The 26,112-nt window shown below is 60.1% G+C and overlaps 8 protein-coding genes across 8 annotated transcripts; all 8 read left to right on the top strand.

The window, feature by feature from the left end:
* Window positions 1–182: 182 nt before the first annotated feature.
* On the top strand, window positions 183–1,721 carry LMJF_22_0500 (conserved hypothetical protein; the record flags this gene model as incomplete). Its single annotated transcript, XM_001683150.1, has 1 exon — window positions 183–1,721. One exon carries the CDS (start codon window positions 183–185, stop codon window positions 1,719–1,721), a length of 1,539 nt encoding a protein of 512 aa, XP_001683202.1.
* Window positions 1,722–3,981: 2,260 nt separating this feature from the next.
* On the top strand, window positions 3,982–6,153 carry LMJF_22_0490 (putative protein kinase; the record flags this gene model as incomplete). The annotated part of the gene is made up of 1 exon (XM_001683149.1): window positions 3,982–6,153. One exon carries the CDS (start codon window positions 3,982–3,984, stop codon window positions 6,151–6,153), a length of 2,172 nt encoding a protein of 723 aa, XP_001683201.1.
* A 3,819-nt stretch (window positions 6,154–9,972) lies between these two features.
* Window positions 9,973–11,307, top strand: LMJF_22_0480 (conserved hypothetical protein; the record flags this gene model as incomplete). Its single annotated transcript, XM_001683148.1, has 1 exon — window positions 9,973–11,307. The coding sequence occupies one exon, from the start codon at window positions 9,973–9,975 to the stop codon at window positions 11,305–11,307; it is 1,335 nt and encodes a 444-aa protein (XP_001683200.1).
* Window positions 11,308–12,249: 942 nt separating this feature from the next.
* Window positions 12,250–13,530, top strand: LMJF_22_0470 (conserved hypothetical protein; the record flags this gene model as incomplete). Its single annotated transcript, XM_001683147.1, has 1 exon — window positions 12,250–13,530. One exon carries the CDS (start codon window positions 12,250–12,252, stop codon window positions 13,528–13,530), a length of 1,281 nt encoding a protein of 426 aa, XP_001683199.1.
* A 1,478-nt stretch (window positions 13,531–15,008) lies between these two features.
* LMJF_22_0460 (putative 40S ribosomal protein S15) lies at window positions 15,009–15,467 on the top strand (the record flags this gene model as incomplete). Its single annotated transcript, XM_001683146.1, has 1 exon — window positions 15,009–15,467. One exon carries the CDS (start codon window positions 15,009–15,011, stop codon window positions 15,465–15,467), a length of 459 nt encoding a protein of 152 aa, XP_001683198.1.
* Window positions 15,468–16,272: 805 nt separating this feature from the next.
* Window positions 16,273–17,142, top strand: LMJF_22_0450 (conserved hypothetical protein; the record flags this gene model as incomplete). The annotated part of the gene is made up of 1 exon (XM_001683145.1): window positions 16,273–17,142. One exon carries the CDS (start codon window positions 16,273–16,275, stop codon window positions 17,140–17,142), a length of 870 nt encoding a protein of 289 aa, XP_001683197.1.
* A 1,533-nt stretch (window positions 17,143–18,675) lies between these two features.
* Window positions 18,676–22,335, top strand: LMJF_22_0440 (conserved hypothetical protein; the record flags this gene model as incomplete). The annotated part of the gene is made up of 1 exon (XM_001683144.1): window positions 18,676–22,335. The coding sequence occupies one exon, from the start codon at window positions 18,676–18,678 to the stop codon at window positions 22,333–22,335; it is 3,660 nt and encodes a 1,219-aa protein (XP_001683196.1).
* A 1,003-nt stretch (window positions 22,336–23,338) lies between these two features.
* On the top strand, window positions 23,339–23,797 carry LMJF_22_0420 (putative 40S ribosomal protein S15; the record flags this gene model as incomplete). Its single annotated transcript, XM_001683143.1, has 1 exon — window positions 23,339–23,797. The coding sequence occupies one exon, from the start codon at window positions 23,339–23,341 to the stop codon at window positions 23,795–23,797; it is 459 nt and encodes a 152-aa protein (XP_001683195.1).
* Window positions 23,798–26,112: the final 2,315 nt, after the last annotated feature.

Below are 26,112 nucleotides of genomic sequence, written 5' to 3'. Positions count from 1 at the left end.
ATTTGCTCTTGTGGAGACGGCGAACCAAGGCCCTTCCTCCCCCCTCCTCCCGCTCGTTCCGCCCCCTCCGTGGTGCACGTGTCTGTGGGAGGCAGGTCTAAGACATTAACACTTTGTTTTGGGCGTCGTCTGTACGCTCGTGCTTCATTTACTTCTCGGCGGCGTCCCAAATTCGTCAGGATATGGAGGAGGAAGACTCGATTCTGGGTCTGGTGCCCGCCTCGCTCCCCGTTCACGCGGACAGCGAGGGTTCAGTCGTGGCGAGCGGCTACATGGGGTGTGTGTCCGGCAGTCCGGTGGCTGCAGGCGCGGACACGGATGACGGTAGTGGCTGGACCTTCGAGCACGTCCTTCGCGCAGCCATCGCGGGCGCAGAAGAGAACAACAACAACGACGCTGAAGCAGGGCAAGGTGGCGGCGACGAAGAAGATGACGGCAGCGACGCCGCTGACAAAGATGAGGGGCAGGCGGAGGATGCGGTGGATTTTCGCGACGGCGGCGCGTCCTCTGGCGCGGAAGGCCACGCCGGGGCGGCTGCCGGTGCAGTGGAGGGCGGCCACACGGATGACGTGATGCTGCTGAGCATCGGGGATAAGAAGGCGGCAAAGCAGTTGGGCAAGAGGCTGTACAAGCGGTGGAAGAAGTTGCACAAGACCGCCCGGTCGAAGAAGGACACGCACAAGCGCAGCAAGAAGGCCGGCTCGAAAAAGTCGAAGGGCAAAGAGAAGGCGTCCAAGCACCAGAAGGCAAGCGGCAGCCGTAAGAAGAAGGGCACCAAGGCGCGCAGGGACGACCACGACGACGACAACGGTGAGGGGAGCATGTTCCTGAACATGGCGGACGGCGAGCTCGGGCTGGTGCCGGCGGCCGATCTCTCTGACGCGGCAGCCGCCATCGAGGCGCGTTTGAAGAAGGCGGCCCTGCGCGAGGCCAAGATGCGGACTGAAAGGGCGGTCAAAAAGGTGGCGCAGCGCAAGACGAGTTCTGCGGAGCTCGCCGCTATTGCCAAGGAGCTGGTCTCTGCGATGGCGAAGGCTCGACAGCTGGACGAAGACATCATTCGCGGCCGCAACACCCTCCCCAACGCCTTCCCGCTCAACCGCGTAGCTCTCAAGAGCATTGTGCAGGCTCGGTGCCGGCAGGGGTACATGGTGGGCCCGCTCGTCGAGGCGGGCATCCTGCAGGAGCTGAGCTACTGGCTGTATGATGTCGACCGCGCTGATCCAGCGCCGTACGAGCTGCGCACAACGGCGCTGGATATCCTGGTATCGTTACCGATGGAAGGCAGCATCGCTGCGACGGAGGACCTCACTGCGTTCATGGGTGTGGGCCGCGAGCACCTCATCAAGACGGACCTAGGCCGCGCCCTGAACGCTCTTCGCCGCTACAACGAAGAGACGATCGACAACAAGGGCAAGTGCGTGCAGCTACTGACCACCTTCAGTCGCGTGATCAGCGGCGCGTCGGACAAGGACCAGATGGATGAGCACAAGAGCAAGGCTGTGTGGAAGTGCCAGAGCGACCCGACGGTCGCCTCGCCGTTTGAGGTGCTAGAGACGTGCTCAGAGGCCTTCCAGAAGTCGTTCATGAGGCCCGACCCGCGCGACCCGACATCGTACAACGGTGTGCTACCGTGGAGGCCGCCGGCGGCAACCATAACAAACGTCTCAGGTAAGCTGGGCGACTACATCGAGAAGGCCAACATCGACCCGCGACGATGAAACCGTGGGTAGGCGACAAGAGCCGCTACCCCCTCCCTCTGAAGCCATGCGGTCTCCCCCTGCTCACCTTCTGTGGTCTGTTCACTGTGGAGTTGGGACAGAGCTCATCAGCCCCCCTTTCCCCCTTCCCCCGCTACCTTCCAGCCACGGCCGGCGCTTACCTCCTCCCCCCTCTGCCTGGTGCCGCTTCAGCATCTTGAATGGTATTGTGATATCGTCGTTGGCTTGCTGCTCTTTGTTGCTGTGTTAGGTCCCTCGAGACACAGGTGGGGGAGATGAGGAGGTGGGCTTGCACAAGGTGGGTGCTGTCGCGTCTCCGGCCTTGCGTTCGCCTTCCTTGGCGTTACGCACGCACGCTCTCGTCTGTGGGCATGTGGGTCGTGCACCTTCTCGCATGCCGGCAGACTTCAGCAGTGAGCTCAATTCCGGCTCCGTTCTCTCCTCGTCGTGGTTCGTTTGCTTGTGTTTCTCTGTTGTTCTGGTACACGCGCTCGCTGTTATATATATATATATACATGTATATATACACGAGTCCGTTTCTCTTGATCTCTCTCTCTCTCTCTCTGGGCACTTTCTTCCCATGTTTGAGCGACTTGAGTGTGCCCATGCGAGACTCACGTACATGCGCAAGGACACGCCTAAAAGGCCTCACAGGGGGCGTGCGGTTATCCACGTCGTGCCGAGCGAGTGGGAAGAGTGGGACGGAGAACAGAAGAAGTGAGGGAACGTGCGTGATCGAGATTGCACGGCAGTGGAAGCAGTAGAGAGGCGGGGGGAGGAGGGGGGGCGAAGACGTCAAGCCCCTCCCCCCCTCTCTCCCTTCCTCTCCCCCCTCTTCCCGCCGCCTTGCCTCGCCACGCCCACGCTCCCTCTCTTTTTGGGTCGTCTTCTCTGCCTTTCCTCTCTCTCTCCCCTTAAACGACGATTGGGGCTATGTTGGGGATGACATGTCATATCCCGCACTTCGCTCTCCTCCCTCTCCGCGTTGTCGTTACATCGGAAAACAAGAACAACTTGACAAGCTTGCAGGGAAGTTATCCGCTGCCTTCGCGCACTCCAAGAGTTTCGTCATGCCTATGTCTCCCTTCCCCACCCTGTTTTGCATCCTCTACGCTGTCGTCGTGTGATGTCGAACAGGACAGCCTCACACCGGTCCCTCTTTTGGCCGTGCTGGCTGCGGTGTGGGCCACCCACACGTGAGCTGTGCCATCCATGTGTGTGTGTGTGTGTGTGTGTGCGCATGCCACCTGCGCACGGGCCACCGTGCCGCTCTTTCGCCTCGTTCTTTTCGTCTTCTTTCGGCACGCAGATTCTCCTCCGTCCCTCCTCCCCCCTCCCTTCTCTACACCTCATCTGCATCGGACTTTGCCACCCTTCGCTTTCGTTCTGCCCTCCTTTGCACTTTCTACTCGCTTGTCTCGCGCGACCACACCCCCACCTTTTCACTCTGCGGGGGTTTCGTGCCCACCTATCCCGTATATGCACGGACGCACATACATGCAACTACCACCGCTGCCGCACCCGGGCCACGCGTATCTGTACCACAAAGTCGTTGGCGGTTGAAGCACCACTGCTCTGGCCGGCGTGCTGCGCGAACAGCGAAGGTGCGTATCTCTGTACAAGGAAAAAAAAAGGTGTGAGCACGGCAAAACGAAAGCCCTGCATCTCCCTCCATCTCCATTTTCTCGACGCGGGTACACAAAACGGTCATTATCCCGAAACTGTGCATCATCACCGTTTTCACTGATTTCGTGTTTTCTTTTGTTTCTTCTCGTTTTGTTATTATTATCTTCTCTCCTCCACCCCAACTCACTCGCTCGCTCGCTCACTCACCCCCCCCCCACCCCCCACTTGCTCTGGGTCGTGCATGAGCGCGTGCGTGTGCGTGCGTGTTTTTCGCATACTCCTCTGTTCACGCTTCTTTCTATGTGCTGTCCCCTCCTCCCGCCCCGCTCTTCCTCCTCCTTGTGTTTCTTGCCGTTCATCCCAGAAGGCCTCCCTGCGTGCGTGTGTGTGTGTGTGTGTGTGTGGGTGGGTGGGTGCGCCTCGGCGAGCGTCTTGGTGCGGCAGCGGGTCTTCGTCGTGCCATCGGGCCCCTGTCGCTCGTATACGCGCACGTTCACACGAATAGCACACTCACCAAAGTCGCTATCTCAGTACTGCCCCTTCATCCCTCGTTCTCCCTCTTCCTGTTTCTCGCGTTTTGCGTTCTTTCTCCCCCCTCCCCTTTCCCCCAGTTCCGGTGCTGTCAGGGAAATCAATGCGGTCTCGGCGGCCCTTGTCGGCCTCTCGCGCCTCTGCGCGTGCATCAGCCGCATCTCGCCCGCAACCGCATACGACCGTGAGCAGCGACGATGCATCTCGGTCTCAGACAACGGCCCCCATTTACAGGCCGCTGCGCTACGTGGGCCGTGGCAGCTTCGGTGTCGTTCTTCTCGCCGAGGAGGTGCACACAGGTGACAGAGTTGCCATCAAGCGTGTTCACTATGACGCCCGCCTGCATAACCGCGAGGTGGCGATCTTGAACTCCGTTCTCGTCGACAACCCGCGGCACCAGCAGCCATCGAGCACTGCTGTCGACAGCAATGACGCGTCGCGGCGCCCCGGTGGCGCGGCAAGGGCCTCGTGTACCTCCTTTCTGTCAGCATCGTCGTCCTCGCACACCGTGGAGGACGTGCACCTGTGGCCTGGCACACACCATCCGAACATCGTCGAACTGCTTGACTTCTATGTCACCTACGACACCGCCTCGTCAGAGCAGGCGCTGGGGGCGGATATGGTCGGCGCCGGGGGTGCCGGTGCGGGCTTTGAGTTCCTGCCATCGTACCACCCTGCAGCGCATCGGTACCCCTTGAGCGGTGGCAGCGGCGCCGCCTCCGCGAGTGCCCCCCCTGTTCCAGCTCCCCTGGCAGCGTTTGCATATCTCGAGATGGTGATGAGCTACTTACCGATGGACCTGTGCTATGTGAAGAGGTACTATTTTCGCTTCCACGACATGCCCACCATAGCCACATCCAGCTCGTCATCTCCCATCGCTTCGCCGGAGCAGGCACCGACCGAGCTGTCGTCCGGCGAGCTGCCGGAAGGCACGGCAGACCGCCTCCCGGCGTCACCCAAGCACGCCGGGACCGGCTGCAACGGTAACAACAGCAGCCGCCACAGCAGCACCAGCAGCAGCGGTGGTGATGTTTGCAACCACCTTCCCCTGCGCTGGGTGAAGGTGGTGCTGTTCCAGCTGGCCCGGGCGTTGGCGTTCATGCATGTGCGTCATGTCTGCCACCGCGATTTGAAGCCTGCCAACGTCCTTGTCGACCCCGACACCGGCCGCGTGCAGGTCTGCGACTTCGGCAGCGCAAAGCAGATAACGCGACCTGCAGAGGAGAAGAACGTGTCGTATATCTGCTCCCGCTACTACCGCGCCCCTGAACTACTTTTCGGCGCGCTGCACTACGGGTGCGCCGTGGACATGTGGTCGTTTGGCTGCATCGCCGCGGAGCTCTTGCGCGAGTCGGGCAAGCCCCTCTTCCGTGGTTGCACCTCGATCGATCAAATGGCGGAGCTGTTTAAGGTGCTGGGGGCGCCGTCGAAACGGGAAATGTACGCCATGAACCCCCAGTGTGCGGAGGCGCTGCTGCGCACCCGCGCCATGCACCGCCACCAGAGCCTCGACAACGATCCTCATTCTGGCAGCGGCGGCGGTGTGCGGCAGGATCGATCCTGCGGGCTGGAACTCGAGGTGGACTACCAGGCGGAGGAGGAGGACGACGTCGAGTTGCGTGGCGGCGCGCAGCAGGGCGGGTATGACGTCGATAGTCACGGAGAATTTCTGCGCGACGCGCTAGACGATGGCATCTCGTCTCAGGCCTCGGCATCTCCTGGTATGGCGACGGCATCGCCGCCGTCGTCCTCCACTAAAGACCCTCGTGATTACAAGACGACGTTCTCTGCACCACCGTCAACTGCAGCCACGGCGATGCTGGATGACGTGGCACCTACACCGTTTGAGGAGTACTACGATGTGCTGAAGGTGCGCGCGATACCGTGGCGAAGGCTCTTCCCAGTTGACACACCCACGGAGGCGGTGGCGCTTGTCGCGTCGTTGCTGTGCTACGCACCTGACAAGCGGCTTACGGCGGCGGAGCTGGTTGAACACCCCTTCTTTGACGACCTCTTCAGCGCTGCAGATGCTCAACTGGCAACAGTAGACCGCGATGCTGCAACTGCCGTGGCAAGTGGAGCGACAATGTCCCCCAGCGAAGATGACGGGGTCGCGTCCGCGGCGCTGCGGCTGCCGAATGGCCGCCTCATGCCATTGTCTATGTTCCAGGTCACGGAGGTTGAGCGAGGCCTGTACACAGACGCCTTCCTCACGCGCATGGCACGACAAGCGGAGCTGGTGGCTGCGGTCATGAAGCAAGACGAATACCCGTGATGCTTGTTTTGTTTCCACTTGTTTGCTTTGTTTTATGTTGTTCTGGTTAGTGGGGGCACCTGCGAGAGGCGGCGAAGTGATCTGCACACACACACGCACACGCAAGGAAATCTACATGTCTCTTCCTTTTGTTTTAGGGTTTGCTGTGGTCGTTGGCTGCTCACCTTCTCCGCATGTGCCATTGTACATTTTATCCACGCCACTGCCGCTGCCTCCTCCTCTCGATGTTAATACACACTTAGAGCGAAAGAGGGATGCGTTTGCAGCGACGTGGCTTTCCGTCTGCATGAATGGGAGTGAGTGTGTCTAATAGAGTATGCGCGGGAGAGCATCGATGGTGCACGGTGCACCATGTTTCTTCGCCCCTCCTCCCTCTCCCCCCACTTCTGTTTTCTTCCGTGACGTCTGGCTCCTCCTCTGCACCTCACCGATCATGTGTCTCCACCCACCCACAAACACCTTCCCTTCCCTTTGCTTGCTTGTCATCATCCTGTTCACGCCCTTGTTTTGTCTTCGTGCGTGTGTGTGCGCATGTGTGTGTTTTCCTTTTTTTTTACTTCGTTAACTGGCTATTGTGGTGCCATCTCGTTTTCTCTTGTTCTGCATGACTTCACGTCTCTTCTTCGCTACGAAAACACCCCGGCGACAACTACGTGTCGTTTCCTTTACATCTCCTCCCTGCCCCCGCCCCCCGGACCTTCTCGCCCTTCCGCCTCCGCGCTGTGGCCTGCCGTCATATCTGCCGCTGCAGCGACCGCCATCACCGCAACCACAAACACACGGCGAGCCCACGAGGGGGGAGCCACCAGTGGCAAGCCAAGCTCCGCCATCACAACAGCCATACACAGACATACACAGGCATACAAGGAGGAACAAGAAGTACACGAAGACGAACAAACTCAAAAACGTCTCTTGTGCTACCACACACACACACACACACACACACACATTCACAGAAAACACGCACATGTGCATGTATATATGCATATATATATATATATATGTATATAGCTACACATACATAGGTCTGTATGTACGTAAATATATAGAGCTATATGAATGTATGTACATATATATATATATATATGTGTGTGTATACATGTCTGTTGCTGTTGTTGTTTCTTGTGTTCTCGTTGCGTTGTGTGTTGGTCCGTTTTTTTTTTTGCGTTACTCTCTCTCTCTCTCGTTTTTTTTGTCGCTCTCTGTGTGTGTACCGTTCCTTGGTCTTCCTTCTGAGCGGCGTATACGGCACTGTGCACGTGCGCTGCCACGGGCATTCGTGTGAGTGTGTCTACACACATCGCTCTCCTGACCTGTTCCTCTTCGATTTTGTTCCTAATTTCGTTTCTTATTACCTTTAACATCATGATGCCCCTCGTGACGGGAAGCGGGCGCACCACAGCGCGTGGCATCGCAGGGCCCAGCGCACCCTCTCCCCATCCCCTGCCAATGCTGCACCACTCCTGGCGGTGACAGGGTCCCGGTGACTAGGACGTGGGGGGTCAGAGTGCGTCGTCGCTGCAGATGTCGGCGGTCAGGTCCTGGACGGCGCTGCGTCGGAGCGACCCGCGACAGTGAGCACGTTTGCATGCTCCATACGGTGAGGGCGAGCTGTCAGCGTGGCTTGCGCGCATCCGCCCTCCCCCCTGCGGCCCTCACACTGCCTACTGGTGCGGTGAGCCTGAGAGCCACCGCGAGGGCGACGCACAATACGACGACTGGCATGATGTGTGCGGCTGTGAGGCGACCTGCGAGGCAGCGGATGGTGGATGGGGAGTTTTGAGGCAGAGAACATGCTTTCAGATGACTATGTGGGCGCATTGCTGTGACGTGTGTCTCGCACTGCGTCGCACGACGCGGATGGAGGTGGGTGGTGGGAGTGGGGCCTGCGACAGGGCTTGGGGGTACGGGGTAGAGTGGAGTTTAACTCCTATTGTGTGGTAGAGAAGAGATGTAGTGACGAAAAAAGACTACGCAGCTCCCAAGCTGACAAAAGTGGTGACGATTCTCTCCTGTTATTGTGCCTCATGGCGTCGATTGCTCTCTCTCGCGCTCTCGGTGTCTGTCCGGATGTATATGGAGTGCGTCTGAGTGTGTGTGTGTTTGTGTGTGTGTGTGGCTCTCGATTTATACGCGGGGCAACATACACACGCAAAAAAAAACGAAAAGTTTTCCTCTGCCCACGACAGCATCGCTCGAGGGGGCACACACACACACACACACACACACACGAGGGACAAGCAATCACGATGGACTGAGATAAGTTGCCAGTGTCGTGGGCTTTCCTCCCTCTCTTCTTCTTCGTTCTCCTTTTCTCTGGTTCTTTCATGCCCGCAAGCACAGAAGCAACGCCACGGGCATATCCGATGTTTTGTCGATCCATCGTACGGCGAGCCGCACAAGGAGGGAGAGACAACGGCGAAGCGAGGCACGTGCACTTGCTAGCGAGTCATGGTGCAAGTACAAGGGAAAGTAAAATGGAAACCCGAACAGCGAGAGAAGCCCCTCGTCCGTGAGGTGTGACGTGTTTCCCTCCCTCTTCCACGCCTTGACGCGCCCTCTCCTCTCTCTGGGAATGTCTTTTGCCAAAATAAAAAAGTGATAGATGACGCGTACGGCTCGCACTCCTCCTGCCTACCCACCGTCGCGGCCTTTCGGTGGCCTCATGGCACTTTGTGTAGCGATCTATCCGTGCGTTTTCGTTTCTCACTGTGAACCGTCTCGCATCCTCTATCGTTGTCCTTCTCCTACCCCCTCCCCTTCCCTCACCGTTTTTCGAACCTTTACCTCGGCATGTCTCACCGTACGGCTGAAAGCCGGTCGCTCATCACATGGGAGGTACAACACGCACGCACGCACACGATACGAAATAAAGGGCGTGCTTCCGCGTCTGAGGGGTTGCATTACTGTTGTTGTTCGGACCACTTTTTGACGGGTGAGCTTGTGTGTTTGTGCGGGTGGGTGTGCGCGCACGTTGGTAGCCAAGGTCCCTTCGCTGAGTTCCTAGGCGGATCTCTTCGTCGTTGTCTTTCCTGCACCCTATCCTCCTCCTCCTCCTCCCCCTCCTCCTCCTGGCGCGCTTCCTCAGTTTTGTCTGTCAGGCGGTGGGGCGGCGAGCGCCACTGGAACAGGGCTGAAAAGACAGCGAGCTGCATGCAAGCGCCGTGGGGTGGGTGGGTGCTGGGTGGACGCAGAAACCGCGAACACGCATAATTTGCACGGGGAGCCATACGGTTGCTCGCTGGCATTCTCCGATTCGGTGCTTCTCCATATTCTCTCTCGTGTGCTGCAGTCTTTCTCTCGCGCGCGTGCATCTCCTTGTTGCGTTGGTGCGTGCGTGCAGGCTCATCTTTTTCAAGCATGCACCATCGTCTCTCGCGCGTCGCCTCGTCGCAGGCGGACAGTCGTCTCCGCACCGTTGCGTCTGCAGCGGGCTGGGTGCCGACGCAGTCCTTCAGCACCGCACATCCCCGACGCGGCGCATTCAACAGCGCGGCCGTGCCATCGCTGGTCGCGGCCTCGCGCAGCTTACGCACGAACACTTTTGTGATGGGCACCCCAGCCAACCGTGCGCAACGCCGCGGGTACTCCTCGAACGGGCCGCATCATCAAGAGCACTCGGTCAACCTCGACAGCGGTGCAGGCACGGCTGCCGGTGGTAGTGGTGCGTCGGCGGCGTTGTCCTTGTCGTCCTGGGCGTCGTCGCACGCGGCTGTGCAGGCTGGCATTGAGGGGGAACTCCAGGCGCTGCGCAGCAGCTATCTGGAGCCGTACGATGGCGTCTACCGCTTCCTTACGCCGTTCAAGAGCACGACCCCGATGGTGATGTTTCTGGGCAACCACAGCTCTGGCAAGTCGACCCTTATCAACTATCTGTCTGGCTGCGAGGTCCAGGAGACTGGCGTCGCGCCGACGGACGACGGCTTCACGGTGATCAAGCGCGGAGCATACGACATGGACGCTGATGGGCCCAGCGTGGTGAGCAACCCCAAGTACCAGTACCAGTCACTCCAGCAGTTTGGCATTTCCTTTGTGACGCACTTCAAGATGAAGACGCGCGCAATGCCGGCGACGTCGCAGATTCCGATGGACATGGTGCTCGTCGACACGCCCGGCATGATCGACACACCCGTGCACGCGTCCTCGGCCGAGCAGGCGGGGAGCGGTGACCATACCCGTGGCTACGACTTTCTCGCCGTGACACGGTGGTTTGCGCAGCAAAGCGACGTCATTCTCCTCATGTTCGACCCGGCGAACCCGGGAACCACAGGTGAGACGCTCGACGTGCTCACCAAGTCTCTCACTGGATACGAGCACAAGTTTTTCTTGGTGCTGAACAAGGTCGATGTCTTTGAGAAGGTGACCGATTTTGCGCGGGCGTACGGGACGCTGTGCTGGAACCTGAGTAAGGTCATGAAGATGAAGGACATCCCGCGCGTGTATACGACTTCGACACCGCTGAAGAAGCTGAACGAGTCATCCGGCAAGTCGCCCACCGAGACGACGCCCGCAACCAGCACCGTGCCAGCGGCGGAGCTATCACGCCAACGGAACGAGATTATCAACGAGATACGCGCTGCTCCGATGCGACGCATGGACAACCTCATCACTGAGACAGAGGAGAGCGCGCGCAACCTCCTCCTCGCCTGTAGGGTGTCTAAAGTGCTGCGGCACGATTACCGCCAGCGCGAAGTCTTCGTGTACTGTGCCCTCGGCGCGGCTTGCCTAATGGGACCCGCAACAGCCGTGGCCCTCTCTTCCATCACCATTACCGGTACGGTGCTCGTTGCACTCGTGTCTGTTGCCGTCGGCAGCGGCGGCCTCGCGGCTGCGCGGATGCACCTGCGCGAGTTTGAGCACTATTTGTTGCAGTCGTGCGACAACGCGCTTGGCCGCCTCTTCACAACAAAGACACGCACAAAGGACGTGGAGGTGCGCTGGCAGCGCACCGTGAAACCCGAACTACTGCGCATCGCTGCCGCGTCGCATGAGAAAGGCGACAGTGGCATCATGGCGCTGCCGTCCTGCTCGGCGCGGGCGTGTCGCGGGATGCAATACGTCATTGACCATGAGGTCCCAGCGCTGCGCCGCCGGGTGAGCGAGTACAAAGAAGGCTTCTTCCAAAGGCAATGTGCCGCAGAGCATCACACGTGAGCAGGGAGGCACGCACAACAGGCCCCAGTGTGCACGCGCATGCGTCTGTGTGCCGCTCTTTGCCTGCCTGCCTGATCGCTACTCTCCGCGCCTTTGTTCGTTCCTGCAGTGCGCACTCGCGTCCTCAACATCATCGCTCACATTCTCTCCAGCCCTGTTCTCGTCAGCCCCTAACGCCTGTCGGTGCTCTGCACCACCGCACCGCGGTGAGCGTGCGGAGAAGGCCCGTGGCAGGAGAGTGCCTCGGCAGAGGCAAATAGGAAGGGAGAGGGAGAGGAGGGGGGAGGAGGCGGAGGAGGAGCTTTGTGTGTGTGTGTGTGTGAACGATACTTCACGCCTAAGCACATCAACGTGCCCAACGACATATTGCGGCTCACTGCAGTGAGCTTGTGAGAGACCAACAACTGCACAAGGAGGGAGCGGAAAGGACGCAGTACAGTGGCCACTGGTGCTCTAGTCCACACCCACGGCGTCACCCTTTCCATGGCTCAGGCTTCACTTCACGTACTTGCGTCGGAGTGCGCGCGCCGCCTCTCTTTCTTTCCGCCCCAAGCCATGCCTCGCCTATCGTGCCTGCAAAGTGCCACCGACACCTTCTCGCGCCCTCTCCGCTCCTCGCCCTCGCTGCAGGGGATCCAAGTGACCACATTGCCATCCTGCTCCCGCACTCAATCGCATACGAACGCACACCGTCTGGCACACACATTAACGCGTGCCACGGCAGCTAACGAGCACCGCATTCATTTTCCTGCATTTCTTTTTTTTTTTCTTCGTGTTGGTCTTCACCTCTGTCGTTGGCCCTTATCGAGTTGCACACGTGCGTGTTTTTCCGGCGTTCGCTGGGAACGCTGCCTCGCCATCCGCCTTTTCTTGTTACGTCGCAGAGCGGAATCCGAGGACAACGCAGGCACACGACGCTCGCTCACTGCCTCCGCCGCAGTCATGCAGTTTCTGATCAACTCCTCCTCCATTCTTGCGCCGGCGTTGCAGCATGCTCTCGGGAGCGTCTTGAGTGTGCCGGAGCTGTGCATCGAGATGTGTGCCGAGGGCCCTCACCGCGTTACAATCGATGGGAAGACCTTCTGCGGGCTCCAGCCGTTTCTGCAGGCGCTGCGCCGCACCGCTGTGACGCCGGAGCAGAAGGCCTTCCTCGGGGAGGATGAGGAGCAGGTATCGCTGGTGAACCAGTGGGTTGGCGCGGCGGCTGTGCTGGACGCCGACGCCGCGCGCGCCGTTGCCGAAGCTGCCACCTCGGTTGCCAAGGCTCTCTACAGTGATGTGGAGCGCATTCTCGTGGCGACGTCGAATGCAGCCTCGCGCTACCTCACCGGTAGCGAGCGCGCCACAATGGCCGACGTGCTGCTGTACGCCGCCGCCTTCAACCACTCGGCCCACACGGAGGTGCTGCCAACAACCATGAAGTGGGCTGCGTGCGCACAGGAGGACGCCTACCTGGCCCCCATTCGCTCGTCGGCTGTGAAGACGGCGGAGAGTCAGAGCGCTGGCAAGGCTAACGGTGCGGCCGCGAGCGCGGCCAAGGCGCAGGTCTCCTATGCTAAGCCGTCCGAGGAGGAGATTCTGCGGCGCCGTGCGGAGAAAGAGAAGGCGAAGGCGGAGAAGGCTGCTGCTGCTGTCGCGGCGGCCGCAGGGACGAACGCAGAGAAAACCTCAGCTAGCCTCAGCGCCCATGCACCAGAGGGCAAGAGGGCCACTAAGACGGAGCTGGGTTCTACGAGCCTGTACGTGCGTGTGGGGCAGCTGACAAACCTGCGCCGTCACCCTGACGCCGACCGGCTCTACGTTGAGGACATGGTGCTCGGTGATGAGACACGCACCATTGTCAGCGGACTGGTGGAGAGCTACGCGATCGAGGAGCTGGAGGGCACGCAGTGCCTCGTCGTGTGCAACATGAAGCCAAAATCACTCATGGGTGTCACGTCGCAGGGGATGGTGCTGTGCGCCAAGAGGGATACTGAAGTGAAGCTCATCCGCCCTCCGGCGGGCGCCAAGCCAGGTGACCGCATCCTATTCGGCGCCTCGTACGACGCTGCTATCGCCGCGGCTGCCCCACCGGAGCCGATATCGAGCAATAAGATGAGCGAGGTTCTCTCCCACCTGCACACAAATGCCGACAGCGTCCTTTGCTGGAAGGATGAGCCTGCACGACACCCGAGCGGTGCGGCGGTGGCCATTGCGGACATGGCAAACTGCCCTGTGAGCTGAGGCGCGGCCACTACCAAAGCACGTGGTACTGCGCGACGGACCGACGGGGCGACGGGGACCGGACAGGAGGGGGCGTGTAGGGGGGCGCACGTGTGCGCGCTCGTGCTCGCAGCTGTGTCGGTGGATTTCCAGGCAGATGCGTTCTGTGTTCGCGTGCACAGGGGCGCTCTTGTCGGACGCATCGCGCACTCGTGCGCTGATCGACTCACTCACTTGCGCGCCTGCAGCTGGGAAGGCCGTCTTTTGCACCGCCATTTTTTCTTGCCGTGGTGCATCCTCGAGCACGAGGCCCTGTCAGGCCTTGCGTGTTTTCCTCTCACTCTGCATGCCCCTCGTGACGGGAAGCGGGCGCACCACAGCGCGTGGCATCGCAGGGCCCAGCGCACCCTCTCCCCATCCCCTGCCAATGCTGCACCACTCCTGGCGGTGACAGGGTCCCGGTGACTAGGACGTGGGGGGTCAGAGTGCGTCGTCGCTGCGGATGTCGGCGGTCAGGTCCTGGACGGCGCTGCGTCGGAGCGACCCGCGACAGTGAGCACGTTTGCATGATCCATACGGTGAGGGCGAGCTGTCAGCGTGGCTTGCGCGCATCCGCCCTCCCCCCTGCGGCCCTCACACTGCCTACTGGTGCGGTGAGCCTGAGAGCCACCGCGAGGGCGACGCACAATACGACGACTGGCATGATGTGTGCGGCTGTGAGGCGACCTGCGAGGCAGCGGATGGTGGATGGGGAGTTTTGAGGCAGAGAACATGCTTTCAGATGACTATGTGGGCGCATTGCTGTGACGTGTGTCTCGCACTGCGTCGCACGACGCGGATGGAGGTGGGTGGTGGGGGTGGGGCCTGCGACAGGGCTTGGGGGTACGGGGTTGAATGGGACGTAACGTAGCCGTGTGGCCGACACTCTATGGCAGGAGGACGCGCATTGGTAAGGATGAAAAATCAATGTTTTCGGCGTTTAGCTCTATGACGGCCAGGTATGGGGTGTCGGTGACCCACTCACAAAGTAATGGCCGGTGCTGTTCTGTGCAGATAGACGCAGATATGGATATGCATCCTACCGAGAACTTGAAAAGAATCAGAACCAGCGAAATCATTAACGAAAGCCGAAGAGGGACGCAGTACGGGTGCAACCCTTGCGAGGATTGGCAGTCATGGGTGGGTGTGCTGCTTTATTCCTCGGCGCCTCCCGAAGCCTCCAGATGCGCCTGCCTTCTGCCTTCCACGCAGAGGTGCGGAGATGCAGTGGTCGTTTCGCGTTGTTTTTGATTCCGCTTTCTCTTGTCGCCTGCTCCGTCACGCACGCACACCGCCCCCTCGCTCTTGCGTCCCTTTCTGTGCCGTCTCTGTGTAACCACAACAACTCCTCCCTCACACACACACACACACACACACACACACACACACACGCAACAAACTCTCTCCCTTGTGACCGATGCAGGATCGAGCTCTGCACGGACATCTTTGCCGTCACGAGAATGGCGTCCAACATCACCGCTGAGCGCTACGAGCAGCTCAAGAAGGAGCGCACGTTCCACAAGTTCACGTACCGTGGGCTTGAGATCGACCCCCTGCTTGCGCTGAGCGAGGAGGAGTTCAAGGCGCTGGTGCACGCGCGCGCGCGCCGCAACATGAACCGCCACGCGGACCGCCGCCCACCCGTGCTGCTGAAGCGCCTGCGCGAGGCGAAGAAGCACGTGAAGGTTGGCGAGAAGCCGAAGGCTGTAAAGACGCACCTGCGCGATGTGGTGATCACACCGGAGATGGTGGGGTCCGTGGTGGCGATCTACAACGGCCACCAGTTCAACGCTGTGGAGATCAAGGGTGAGATGATCGGTCACTACCTCGGCGAGTTCTCGATGAGCTACCGCCCGGTGCTGCACGGTCGCCCTGGCGTGGGTGCCACACACTCCTCTCGCTTCATCCCGATCAAGTAGGCGGCACACACGGCTGTCTCTGCTCGCGTGGACCCCCTACCGTGACCTCTTCGCGACAGCGCACCGCCGCCGTGTGTGGGCGTGCACCGCAGAACGGGTGTGCCATACCGGCGTGTGGCCGTGTGCGTGTGTGGTCGTCCCGAGATGCTTGGTCTGTGCTCCTCCTTTTTTCGTCTTCGTTCTTTGTATCTTTTCCTTTCGGCTGTCCTCGAAAACACAACCAAACTGAAGAAGCCTTCCCCCCAAAAAGAGACAAAAAAAAATACACTGGACATCTTCACCGGTGTTTAGGTGTGGAGCAGCCTCATGTACACCCACATTCACGTGAGGTGAGCGCATCAGTCGTTGCGGTAGCTGCTGAGACGACATGCGCCTTCCTACCTTGGGTTGGGCCCCTTGTTTCGACCAGGAATGATGGAGGCGCGTAGGTTTGAGTGGGTGGGCGGCAAGCTGCAAGAGGCAGTTCGGTGCCTCCAGTGTTTTTCTTCTCCTTGCGTCACCAAGTTTGTATGTCTAAAGGGAAGAGGGAGGGGGGGGGTGGAAGGTCGATGTGGAGAGTGGACAGCGCACTTGTGCGTCAGCTGTTTGTATCATGAGGCCTCTTCTCTCTCCGCGTTCTCATGTGTCGTCTTTACCGTCGTTGCCATCTCTTCCCAACTTGCTTTTCTTGTTCCTGTCCTTTTTACCAGTCACCGTTCAAGAACGGAGCACCACGAATTGGAGAAAGGGCGTGCAGGACGACGGAGGACCTCACAGCATTGGGACTAAGGCTTTATAACGGGTCCATACCGACACACCGGGGGCAATGCCACCAAAAAATGCCGTCAAGAGGAACCAGAAATCGTCGAAGCAGCGCGACAACTTTGACGAGGCCGCCATCGACGCCTTGATCATGGCTATTGAGGGCAAGGCGAAGAAGGGTACCACTAAGTCGCAGCTGAAGCAGAAGGAGGATAAGTCGCTGAGTCGCGCGAATGGTCAAAGCTACGTTCTGAGCGAGCAGATGCGCAACGCGCTGCTGGCGCAGATGCAGCAGCCGACTGCGCAGGAAGAGCAGTACGTGAACGTGCCGGTGCCGTTGACGGGGGAGGAAAAGGGATGGCAGGAGGTGGCGCCGAACAGGTACATCCGGTATGAGCAGTTTGGCGGCAGCGACGCGGAAATGAACTTTATCGTAAACCTCTTCACCGCGGAACTGACGGAGCCGTACAGCAGCTTCACTTACCAGTACTTTGTCTTTGGCTGGCCCGACCTCTGCATCACGGCATTCGGCGTCGAGAGTGAGACCAAGCCCGATAATTCGGTCGTCGGCGAGAAGGTCGGCGCGGTAGTGTCGCGTGTGACACGCAAGGGCGCTGGTATGCCGCTGCGCGGCTACGTGGCGATGTTTGCCGTGGTGCCCAAGTTCCGCGGCTACCGCCTCGGCAGCCGTCTCGTCTCGCTCACCGTCGAACTGATGCGCGCGAAGGGCTGTGACGAGGTGTATCTCGAGACGCCAACGTCGAACGTTCGCGCCCTGGGACTCTACTTGAACCTCGGCTTCGCCAAGACAAAGTACCTGCCCCGCTACTACCTTGATCACTCTGACGCCGTGCGTCTGAAGCTGTGGCTGAAGGATGCCATCCCAAAGTCTGTCCCAGAGACTGCTTCCACGGCTGGTGTGGAGAAGGCGTAGCCGGGACATTGAGAGTTTGTCTTGAATGAAAAGAGAAGGTGTCAGGCTTGCAAGGCAGGAGGGTAGGGAGGGGGGGGGGGCGTGACGTGCTGCGGCAGGGAGGAGAGGGCTCAGTTGTCGGCGAGGGGGTGGTACGGCCACCCTAGCATTCTCTGCTCTTCCTTCTACACTGCCCAATCCTCCCCCTCGCTCCCAGGGCCCGCATCGCCTCTGCTACACTCTCTCTGCTTTTCCCGCTCGCCACCCCCGACACGTTTCTTCCTACGTCGTCACTAAGCGCCCCATCGCATCACCTAAACACGGCTTCCGTGTGCGCACGCGCAAGGCACGTCCATCCCCGTCGTCTGCCGCCTGCATTCCACCATGCAGGCACACACACACATGCACATACACACACACACACACACACACACACGCGACCTGTTCCCTCTCCATTCTACCCCTTTCTGACGTTTTTGTGCTCTTCGGTTATGATTGTGATGCAACACCATCCTCTTACCCTTCCCCAGAGCGGCCATGGAGAGAATACGTGCGTGTCTTTGCGTGTGCCACCGTCTCTTGCGATATTTGGGTGGGCCGATGACGGCAACGACAGTGGCGGTGGTCTGTGAAGTCCACGTAAGCACGAACAGGACTACTACGCATAACGCAAACAAAAGAAGAAAAACAAAAAACACTGAGCAGGTCCAAGTGCGAGCGTATGCAGCTAATACGTGATCTCTGTGCTGGAGGTCTGCTGCTGTGCATCCTCAACGTGGGTACTAGTGATGATGGCGGTGTGGTGGTGGGCACAGAAGTATGGATAGAGCGGCGGCCTTCTTTTTCGCTATTGGCTCCTCCCCAGCTCGTACAAGTACAGGCGTGCGCGGGCGGGAAAGCAGCGCGCAAGGAAGACGCACATCGCGCCCCTGGACGCTTCGGTCTTGTTTGAGTGACGCATGCTTATCCCATCCGCGTCTCCCTCTCTTTCTCTCGCTCTTGACTTTGGCGGCACCATTGCCGTGGTTGGTCTTCGTTTTTTTTTTCTCTGCGTTTCCATTTTCGCTGCTGGCGTGAGGAGAACGCCGGTGATCTCTCTCTCTCTCTGTCTGGCGCGCGCACACGCACATTAGCCGCTGCCGCCGAGGACGACGACGAGCCTCCCAGCCCCACGTCCATTCGCGTTCCAGCAGGCACCTTCGCCATGCACGGCCGACGGTCTCTATACCTGTACACCGAGAGAAACACCACGTACACTCATCGTCCCCCCACCTCACTGCGCGGGGCGCCTCGGGCGTGACTTGGCGCAACTCTCTCGGCTTCTTCGCGCTGCACATTCCATCTGACTTGCACGCTACCTTTCACATGCATTCGCGTTCGTCTCCGCAGGCTCTCCCGGCGCTGTGTCGGCAGCAGCCGCCGTCCTTGGGACGTTCGCACATGTCCCCGGCTTCCCTGGCAAAAAGTTCACAGGACAAGACGGCCCCATCAACGGAGGGGACGACCAGATTCGGTGACAGCTCTCCGCCCGTGGCTGCTGCCGCTTCGCCGGCGATGTACGGTCAGCCGTGGAACACGCCAACGACATTGCACTCCCTCGTTGAATCCGTGACACGCGAGTCCGGTGAGGCGGCCGCAGCTCGGGCCGGCACTAGCAAGAGTACAGTACCTCGTCTCGCCGTGTCTCGGTCGCTGCCATGCTCCACTACTGTCGTACAGGAGACTGTGACCAACACCGGACGAGTGGTATCTACGGTTGCAACAGGAGCGGCCGCGCCTTCTTCGTTACTCACAGGCACCGACACACCAACACCGCTATGGAGGTCCACGGCTACCACGGCCGCCGTGCGGGCCGAGCACTTGCGTGAGCTCGAGGACTTCCTCGAGCAGCGCGGTGGGCGAGGCACGTCGATGGAGGGCCGACACAAGGTCATTCAGAAGGCGCTCTCCCTCCTGCCTGTCGTGTACCCGCCCCTCGCCAAGGTGGCGGAGCCGATGCAGCGCTACATCGAGGACGTAGCTGCGTCGCTGCGCCGCGCCGCCACGGAGAAGGCAGAAGCGCTGCAGCATCAGGAGAGAGAGCTGTACGGGCAGTTCGAAGCGTTTTTCGAAGGGAAGATACGCGAGCTCATGCGGGCGAGGAAGCAGGCAGAGGAGGAGGCAAAGGCGGAGCACGCTGCCGCCTTCGCCCTGCGTCAGGAGCGCGATGTGGAGCTGATGGCGGTGAAGGAGCAGCTGATGCAGCGCATGAACACTTGCGAGAAGACGGAGGATCAGTTCCGCGACTTCCGTCACCTGATCGCGTCTGTGTTCAACACCAATCAGCAGCTGAACCTCCGCATTGAGCAGCTGGAGGAGGTGCTAGCGCGCCACCGCATCGATCTCCCCCCCGCCAGCGAGGAGATGATGGCGTTCCAGACGTCGTTGGACGGGCAGCGATCTTTTGTGCCTCAGGCCTCGACCGTCGACGGCGACGGCGACGATGACAGCAGTAGCGGCGGCGGTGGGGTGCGTGGCGGTCGCAACAAGTCGCACAAGCTGCCGGTGAAGTTCATGGCCGCTGCCAAGCAGGAGCTGGTGAACTCACGCCTGACGCTGCAGGAGGAGCTACTGCACTCCGCCTTCGACGACCACTCCGCCTACCGCATGCGCATTACCGGGCTCAAGCAGCAGAATCTGGACCTCAGCTTCACTGTGTCAGAGCTGGAGGAGCAGGTGCGGGACTTGTACACGTACATCCACGAGAAGCGATTTGCGCGGCAGGTGGATGAGCAGGGCAACGAGATTGCCGTGATGACGCCGCGACCGCGCGGGGTGCCGCTGGCTTTGCAAACGGAGCTCGGCATCGACCTTCGCCATTCCACCGCCAACATCCTGTCCGAGCTTTCCACTTTGTCGATCAACATGAAGCACCAGCTCAACTCCGCCCTCCTGCGTGCGCGTCAGCTGCACACGCTGTCAGCGTGGCTCGACGAAGGGAACGAGACCTCTGTCAGCGGTGGCGGGGTCGGTGGCATGCTGGAGCGGGTCTCGGAGGCGGCCGCCATTCCGGTGTTCCCCGTTTCCGCGTGGCCGTCGATTCCGCACTTCCTGCGCACCTTCATCGCCCCCGACGTGCCGAACTACTTCTGGACGGAAACCCAGGCGGCGTGCATCCTGTACAACTTTTTCAAACGCTACAAGGCGATTCGTCGCCGTGCACGTTTCGTGCGGGATAACAAGATGCTCGCCCCACGCGTCTACCAGCTCTTCGAGCACCGTGAGGTGCTGTTGACGCGACTGGACGCGGGAAAGGAGGATGTGGCGGCGGCAGAGGAAAACACGCCATTCGGCTACGTGGTCACACAGTTCGCCCGCGAGGTGCTGGCGAACCTGTCCCCGCAGAACACGCAACCGCATCTGCCGCTCGTGTTGCCCGGCACCGTCGCGCTTCGCTTCCCCCAAACAAGCAGCACACCGTCCCAAAGCAAATCGCTCCAAAGCGGCGACGTCGTGGGTGACGGCATGCACGGCCCCGGATCGCAACGGACCCCGATAGCCGACGAGCGACTGACGGTGAAGGACTGCCCGTGGAAGGAGGCTGCCCCGATCGTGGAGTTCGAGTTGGCGCGTTTCACGTACAACCTGTGGTACGCGGCGGTGCGCTACCAACCGTCGCAGCCGCTCTGCGAGCTGTTCCTCAAGCTGGTCGATGGCCAGGTGCCCATGGAGACGTTCGATTTGATGGAGACGGTGCTCGGCCGACTGCGGCGGCGCATCGAGGGGCTGGACAGCGACGGCACTCGCCGCTTTGCATACTCGCGGCTGGTGAAGGCAGTAGTGCGATCCGTGTCCGACATGGACGCCAAAGTCGGGCTGCGCGCCGTCCAGGCGGTGGCACAGACCTTCGAGGCGAACCACATGCCGCTATACGGTGGCACCCTCGGCTCGGTAGCTCTCTTCGCTGATGAGACGTACTGCACGCGAGAATCACTTACCGCCTCGTTAGAGAAAGGCACGATGCGGGCCGTGGTCGGCTGCGCAGCGGACAACACGGCTGCGGCAGCAGCGGCGAAGCAGACGATACGGACGCCGCTTCCGTCGTCCTTGATCACCCACGAAGTGCCACTGCCGAAGTCGTTCACAGCTTCCTCGCCACCGTCGATGCTTCCTCCCATAGGGGCCACGTGCATCATACGCTTCTGCCGCCACCTCGTCCACGACACGCTGGAAGGCCTCTACATCCGCATCGAAGCCGCGTTGTGCCCGCTGGTGGAGGAGAGCGAGGTGGTGCTTGGCCTCTACCTGCTTCCTCTTCCTCGCGCAAAGGCGGCGCTGGCGGCGCTGGACGAAGTGACGCGTGAAGAGGGCATCCACGCTGCCCTCGTCGGATCGACGGGGACGGGCGACGACAACTCTCTTACGCGCGCCACGTTTGGTTGCATCTCTGCGGCGGCCCGTGCAGGGGCGAAGCTCAGGCCCGAGGCGGCAGATTTGCTCGGCGTACACGGCTTGACGAAGGACTACATGAACCTGCTAGAGTCGCGCAAGAATGTGCTCAAGGACAAGCAGACGGAGGACCGGCACGTTGCGACACGCATGGTGGACAAGGTGGTGCAGGGGCTGCCGCACTTCAAGACGTCTACCCACTTTCCCTTCCGCGGCAAAAACGCCGCGTGGCTCGGTGAGTCTGGGGGGCCGGGCGACGGCGATGAGGAGCCGAGGGCAGACTCGCCGCACGAGGCTGACGCGACTCTCCGCAACACCGCTTCCGCTAGCAGCCGTGGGAATGGCCTCGACAAAAACAGTGCCAAGAAGGGTGGGAGGCGGACGACCACGCAAGAGACGGTGGCAACGCGCCGCAGCGGGCAACCCCCTGTGCAGGGCAGCAGGGAAAACTCCAAAACCAAGGCGCGACGGTCCCCGCAGGTCAAGCGCAGCAATAAGGGGAAGGGTGGCCAGGCAAGCTCACTCTCGTTCGAAGGAGGCCGCGTTGGCGCAGCGGAGAGCGATGATGCCCTATGGAGCGGCACTGCCAAGGCGCTGCTAGCGGCGTCGGAGGAAGGCAACCTGGTGGAGTGGTACAGCCTCCGGCACGCGCTGCGTTGCACCTTGCCCACCCTTCCATGGCAAATCTTTCAACCTGACGAGCAGGAGCAGGAAACAACGACGGCTGCGTCAGTTGCCCCGACGCTGCCGCCGCTGGTAGCGTATGAGGAGGCTGCACCACACTAGTGCTTTCTCCTCGGCCATTTTCAAGGTCGCTTCTCTTTGTGATGGCGCCTCATTTTCATCGCGCATGCGCATGCGCGTGTGACGCTGCATGCGAGCATAACCATGCACACCTCCAGGCAGGCGAGCGCGTTGCCTTGACACACGATGTATAACTTATCGCTGTGCGTTGGAGCTTCCACGGCGTTTGTGTGCCTGTCACCTCGTTTCTCTGCGGGCTTAAGGTGCTTTTGCCGAGTGCTGCCCCTCTGCCTTCATGACGGGAAGCGGCCGCACCTCAGCGCGAGGTATCTCAGGACCCGGTGTGCTGCCTAGCGCGTTGATGAACATAGACTCAGCCGCGCGTACTTGCGGCATCACTCTAAGGCAACCATCACTTCGCAGTTGAGATGCTAGAGTTGGAACGATGTGCTCCGAAAACGCCAAGCGAACTATATGTGTATATGTGCTTGTGGACGCTACTGTGCAGCCGTGGTCTCTCCATCGTCATGTGGGCACTGATGTCGCGTCTCTACGCATGGCAGCGTGTAAAGTGATGCGCTCCTCTTGCGCCGGCCCCTCCCCTCTCCCACGTCACACCTCTCTCCTGTTGTCTTGCCAGTCAACCGGGTGGGGTGCCGCGGCGTCGGGAAACGTTCGCCAGGAACACGACCCACTTCTCTTGTCAACACGCAGGCGTTTGCTTTCTGTGTGCGTATGTGTACGTGTGGCGTCTCCGTCTCTCCTTTTCTCTCATGACGCTGTACTTGATCCCCGCATGCTTGTGTCGTGCTCACGTCGCTCTCTGTTTCTTGTTTTTGCTGCTGCTATTTTCATGTTTTGCCAATGATACCCGGGAACCCATCGCCTCGCTGTGCGGCCTACGCACGCACGCACATATACACACACCGACGACGACGACACATCAAACGCCTTCACCAACATTCCCCTAACCACTGCAACTGACTGTTGCTCCCTCTACGCTCTCGTTGGCCATGCTGCTAGTCATCCGTCTGCCGTCTCGAGAATGGCGTCCAACATCACCGCTGAGCGCTACGAGCAGCTCAAGAAGGAGCGCACGTTCCACAAGTTCACGTACCGTGGGCTTGAGATCGACCCCCTGCTTGCGCTGAGCGAGGAGGAGTTCAAGGCGCTGGTGCACGCGCGCGCGCGCCGCAACATGAACCGCCACGCGGACCGCCGCCCACCCGTGCTGCTGAAGCGCCTGCGCGAGGCGAAGAAGCACGTGAAGGTTGGCGAGAAGCCGAAGGCTGTAAAGACGCACCTGCGCGATGTGGTGATCACACCGGAGATGGTGGGGTCCGTGGTGGCGATCTACAACGGCCACCAGTTCAACGCTGTGGAGATCAAGGGTGAGATGATCGGTCACTACCTCGGCGAGTTCTCGATGAGCTACCGCCCGGTGCTGCACGGTCGCCCTGGCGTGGGTGCCACACACTCCTCTCGCTTCATCCCGATCAAGTAGGCGGCCTTTGTGTACTTGAGCGGGTCACGAAAGGGGTGCGCGCGCAGGAGAGCGTCGCTCTTTATTCACGCAAACGCTGCCCACCTCTGTGCCTTCGCCGCCGCCTTCGCGCTTGCCGTCTTTATCTCCCGTGCGGGGCGCGCGAGTCGTGGGCACGCAGGCGAGCGGCCAAAAAAAAAAACAAAGAAGCTGGCGCACACGATGACCCGAGACTGTGTTTTTTTTTTTGGTGGATTGTGTGCTCCTTCTCCTTGCGTGAACCCTCTTTTCTTTTCGTTGGTTTTGGTTTTGGTTTATTATTATTTCCCCCTTTTGCGTGTTCAGGCCCCCACCGCCTTCGCAAAATTCCGATGACTACGAAAACAAAACAAAACCGAAAACAAAGCAGCAAGCGCAACGTGAGCACGAGCACGAGAGGCGGCGACGTAGGGACCGGTCCACGAACTCAGGCGTGCACCGGCATCTACCAGTGTGCGCCGTGCCCCCCCCCCACACACACATGCACAGAAAAGCAGATTCGCAGTGAGAGGGGCTACATGTTCGTGCCTCCATGCGTGTGCGTGTCGTCCTGCTGCCCTTTGGGTCACAGGAGCACGCGCAGGGCGCACACATGGCTCGACACGATGACGCTGTCGGCCGTAGGTAACGAAAATAACGAGTCTGTGGTGGGATCGTGCGTCGCCTCGCTCTGTAGAGGAGTTTGCGTGCTTGTGTGTATGCGCATGTCTCTTGCCGGATCGAGAGGGCAATGCGCGGTGCGCACCCCAGCACCTTACGCGACGCGAAAAGAGAACGGGGCCCCTCATAAACGCATAGGCTTCGGGGGCAAGGGGAGCGCGGCGCCACGGCCGCTAGTGCTGCTACTGCAGTGCCACACGGGACGGCACATTACTCCTTTCCACGACCACTGTCGTTTCTTCTACTACTGTCTCTCTCTCTCTCTCTCGCATCGTTGTCGTTCTTTTCTGGTCTTAAGCGCGGCTGTGTTTCGCTTCGTGTATGGCACAACGCACACGCACACACCCGCTATTTCTTCTCCCCGTTCCGTGTTCAACCCCCTCTCTATCCCATCCCCTACCAGATCCCGTTTTCTCTCCCATGTCCTTGCTGAGGTGCGTGCGTACGCGAAGGCGTGGCCGGTCTTGTAGCTCCGTACGCTTGCCGACGAAACAGACGTGATCTGCCTGAGGATTTTCATGGACATCCTGGTTGATTTTCTACAGCCGTACCTTGCAGAGGTGAAAAGGGTGTTGGTGTGTGTGTGTGTGTGTACGGCGGCGGTGGCGGCCCCTGTTCTTGTTTTCCGCGAAGGGTTGCCGTGCGCACGTCCCACCACTGAGGTGGGGACCACCCGTGCATGCGAAACTCATTCGGGGCGTCGTTGCACACAAGACGCAAACGAGAGGCCACCCAGAGCACGCACACGTCCATACACACGTGCGCAGACGCACCGGCGTCTGTGTTGGACCCCGCACCCCGCACATCCCTTTTCTTGTCTCTCTTCCCATCTCTGCTGGACAACAACGAGACGCTGCGCAGCAGCAGCACCACCACCACCACCTCCTTTGCGACGCTCTCACGCAAGCGACGCGCGGTCACGTGCGGAAGGCGATCAGAGAGGGCGCAGGACGGAGGTATCGCCGAGCCATCATCGGCTCACCTCAGAGAAAAGGCGAAAGACACATAAAGGCGTGCGTTGGACACCCCAACACATCCCACGAGAGAACGCTCTGTCCATTCACAGCACACACCAGGCCAACGCCACCCGACGACAGGGCGGGGCGCGCTCCTACACGCCGTCTCTCGTCGCTCTTGGTTCTGCGCTCACCCCTGCGTTCGTCCTTGAAAAGTCGCGACCTCACTGATCGACGGAAGGGCGGAGAGGGGAGAGGCTCCTCCCGTTTATAGAGCATCCGCAGTAAACTCTTTACTTTTTTGTTGATTGATTACACTCATCCGCTGCCAGCAGCCTTCCTGCGCTGCCCTTGTGTGTCTGTGCGTCTTCCTCGCCGAGGGTACGCACACACACACACACACACACATACACACATACGTTCTTCTTACAACGTAACCAAACTTCTTACATCCTTAACGGGCGTCAAGCGGCAGCACGGACGCGGGGTTCTTTCCCAAGAACTCCGTCCTTCGGTTCGATACTGCCATCAGTGCTGCGTACTCAAGACTGCTCGTTGACGAACTCAAGGAGCTTCCGCTGATCTTGCGTGACTGCACCAAACCACGTCTCCTGCGAGACCGTGAAAGGCGTATACGAGCAGCACAGCCGACAGCAGCATCACGGCTTGCCACAAAAGACA

This window comes from Leishmania major, chromosome 22 (assembly GCF_000002725.2).
Source record: "Leishmania major strain Friedlin complete genome, chromosome 22".
NCBI classification, from domain to species: Eukaryota; Euglenozoa; class Kinetoplastea; order Trypanosomatida; family Trypanosomatidae; genus Leishmania; species Leishmania major.
The sequence above is the reverse complement of the archived record's forward strand: the minus strand, read 5'-3'. Positions and strand labels throughout refer to the sequence as shown.